This window comes from Rhagoletis pomonella, unplaced genomic scaffold (assembly GCF_013731165.1).
Source record: "Rhagoletis pomonella isolate Grant_MI unplaced genomic scaffold, Rhpom_1.0 Rhpom_scaffold_00005, whole genome shotgun sequence".
Taxonomy (NCBI): Eukaryota; Metazoa; Arthropoda; class Insecta; order Diptera; family Tephritidae; genus Rhagoletis; species Rhagoletis pomonella.
In genome coordinates, this window is record NW_023458559.1 from 4753424 (window position 1) to 4757272 (window position 3849).

The 3849-nt window shown below is 31.9% G+C and overlaps 1 protein-coding gene across 1 annotated transcript in view; it reads right to left on the minus strand.

The window, feature by feature from the left end:
• Nucleotides 1–3314: 3314 nt before the first annotated feature.
• Nucleotides 3315–3849, minus strand: part of LOC118739762 (zinc finger BED domain-containing protein 1-like) — a 126193-nt gene continuing 125658 nt past the window's right edge. Inside the window, exon 5 of the mRNA XM_036471268.1 lies at nt 3315–3373. Coding sequence (XP_036327161.1) covers nt 3315–3373 — 59 coding nt within the window. The remainder of the gene's footprint in view (nt 3374–3849) is intronic.

The window sequence follows — 3849 nt, forward strand, 5'->3', positions numbered from 1 at the left end:
CTCCAAACCAAATTTGACAAGGGATGACGGAAATTCGTTCCATAATAAAAAAGGAAGTAATATATAACTTTTAGTTTGCTATTAAAAACCCCACCTCCTTTCTATTTGAAGAGTAAATTTGTTGATGCCATAAAACGGAGCAGATTTTTAGTTGAGCGGAGTAGAGGACTAGGTTTCAAATTATTTCGACAAATTGCAACAAATCTACTCCTATCGGAGTAAAGTCCGAACGATGGCTTATTGTGTATATGAGGAAAATTTACGCTCTTTGTTTGGTGCACAAAGTCAGTATTACCGCAGCCGTAGAGTTGTAAAACTATCGATAGTGCCACCATCGATAGTTTCCATGTTTCAGAAAAAAAACTATCATTACTCGTTGATAGTTTGCAGCAATACTATCGATAGTGTCAAGCGCTAATATCGATAGTACTATCGATAGTCAGTGTAATGATAACAACTGTTCCAAATTAACCGGGACGGCATCGAAATACAAAAAAAAAACAAATAATTGGGAAAATAAACACACTTAGGGCCGTTTTCTCAAGCAACCTTTAACTTTAAAGCTCACTTTATATTTACAGATTGCTTTAAAATGTATAGTTGTGTCTAAAGTAAAGCAATTTATTATCGAATTTTATTTATTTATTTACATATTTATTAAAAATTGTTTAAATTTCGTAATATAATTTTTTTGATTTGTTTACAGCCAAGAAACATATATACATACGTGAAAACCCGATAATAGAAATGCTTCTCTTTAGACATAGCTATAAGTTTTAAAGCAACGTTTAAATATAGACGAGCTTTTCAATTAGAGGTTGGTTGAGAAAATGGACCTTAAAGAAGGAAGCACAAAGAAAATATCACCTATAATATTAAAATTTGCAATTTGAAAATACCAAACCGACGCGCAGCTACACAAAATGGAGAAGTTATGAATAAAATCGGCTGTGCTAGTCAACCAGTACTATCGATAGTTTAAGAGTTTTAGAGAAAAACTATCACTACTCATCGATAGGGCCAAAAAAATAAAACTATCGATAGTACCATCGATAGTTTGACACCTCTACGGTGCAGATCTGGTGGCCTGGACAAAAAATCACTTCACGTATCACACCGTGCGACAATCAATTTTACACACGAAAAAATCAATATATTCAGAAAACTGGGGGCCAAATATAGTAAAACTGCGTTTTTAGTTTTTCTCTCTGACGTCAGGAGTTTTTTTTAAAAGGCCTTTGAAATTTCTAGAATATGGTTGAATAAAAAAAATTATTCAAAAGATGCGGTGCATTGTCGAGTAACCATATGGGTATCAATTAAAAGGAAAAATTCTGTAGAATAGAAAAAAAATTAATTTTTGGGTGCACCAGGACGAATAAGTATTGAAAATGTTCTTTTAAAACTTTATCCTCGAATATCCTTGGAAATTTCCAATATTTATTTTTGAAAAAAAAATATATGTCAAGGACTAATACAGTGAGCTCGCGATAATATGAACTAATTAAAACCAAGCCTGTTAATTCTTGCGAGATTGTTCATATTTCCGGAAGGAGCAAGAATTAACAAAATCGTGTTTCATTCGCTTTAAAACAACTATGATTTTTTAGTTAAAACCTCAAAAGAAACTTTTGTTATTCATTTTGTTCGTTACACAAATAAAAAAGACCGCATTTAAAACAAAATATTTAGATATAAATTCATGTTCTATTTAAATTTTATGAAAAAGTAAGAACTCATTTTGAAAAAAAAAATCGGTAATCCGCTTTTGCTGCTTCGTTTGTTCAACCTTCTTAAATACAGCCTTTTCCCTTAGCTTCTTCAATACATTTAAGTCCGTTTGGTCAACCATCTCACCTTCAGCCCATTCCAAGTCACTATTAAATATCTCAATAGCTTCCTTTGCTGTAATCGTATTTTGTGGCTCCACAGTACAGTCATCTTCGTCGGATATTTCCTGTATTTCATTGTCATTGCATTCAATAGCATCATCATTCCATTGTCTAACGTCGAAAGCAGTGAATTCAACCTGCAGTGAAATTTAGTAAATACAACTTTTTTCGAGTTAACGTTTCTAAAAACACAAACCGCAGGCAGTGCTGCCGTTTTCCATTTTTGTTGGGTAGCAAAAACCACGATTTTTGGGGAGCATTTTGACATTTTGAGGAGTACGCAAATAAAAACCCTTAAACTTGACTTATTACATTCATTACGTCGCGAGATGTCGTCACTAATATGAAAACACGTTTATTTTAATATAAATAGCTTTCCTATTTCATTTTTATTACCAGAATAACAATTTTTTATTAACAAATGTTAATATATAGATACTGGTATTAAATTACATTCATATTCGTACATTTTTCAGTGACTTAAAAAACAAATTATGTAATCATTTTCATACAAAAAATTTATACCATATGTCTAGCAATGGTAGGTACACATTTTTCTTTTATACACATTAAGTGAGTATAATACACTAACGTTTCTATATCTAAGACAACCGTGTTGAAAAAGCTATCCATTAGATTGATCAAAAATTACATGGCATATTTGATGTTCAATATAAATGATGTACTAAATATGGCTAAAAACGTCTAAGCATTCTTTTTATATTTAGCTAGTAGCTCCTTAGATGGTTCCCACTTTTCCGCAAAATTTCTTCCTAACAATTCTTTAGAGGTCAGGATAGAGTGAACAGTGGCATGCAGTAATGCATTTCTTTTTTTATCTTTAATCAAATTTACCTCGGAAAATTTTCTTTCAGCAGTGGCCTGCTGTGGGGAAAAGAGAGTAGGCTTCCAACAAAATGTTTAAGATTAGGAAACATATTTTCATTTAAAGAATTTTTTTTTTCGAAAACATCTCCCCAAAATTTTTCTACATCAGTTACATCTGAAAATCTTTCTAAATTTTTTAATGTTCTCCATTCTTCTTCTAAGCTTTCGATATTTTCTTCATCAATTAAATTAGGGAAAGTTCTACCAAGGGAACCAAACTCGGATGCAAGTTTTGAGGATTTATAATTTCCAAGTTACAAAGGCTTTTATCATTAAAATCAATGCGACGTAAAATTTGACCGCATAGCTCAACGTAATATGATTTACAAAGACATCTTAGTTCGTTTACTTCTTGTGTATTTAACGAAGTTTTATTTAAAATTAGTAAAGCTTTTGCTCCAATATGAATCTCATCTAATTCCAAAAATATATTTGGAGAATTAAAATTTTTCGTTCCCAGTATTATATCATTACAACTATCTTCTTTTACAAAATTTTGTAATATTGTTTTAAAATAAGCTTTAATTGATGATATTAGCGCATGAACTCTCGGTTTTCGGATTGGAACTCTATATTAATTTTGTTTGTAATATCTAAAATATATGCAAGAAAAGAATAATAGATTTTGTTTTTCTCTGTCATCATAACTGATATAGCGTGAGCTAAATCCGCATTTTCCTCGAGTTCATACAATAAAAAAAGTGCTGCAGTGGAGACCACTGCTCCAGTATTCTCGATACAACATTTTCAAGCGAAAGCCATCGAGTGGAACACAATTTAAGAATCTTCTGAGGTTTCGTTGAAAAGTATTTCTTAAATTCTTTGTATTCAACACGCCTTTTAGCACTATGAAAAAAATGAGTAAATATTTCTGACGAGTACTTCTAAATTCTTTGGCAAATGTTTAGATGCGGCTGATGAGCATAAATTGAGGTAATGGCATATGCATCCCATCGTAAATAAATTAGGCTGATGCCTTTGCAAAAGGGCCTTAACCCCAGATGTTTTCCCCATCATGACCGATGCATTGTCTGCAGCGAAACCCACAAGATTTTCCAATGGAATGCGT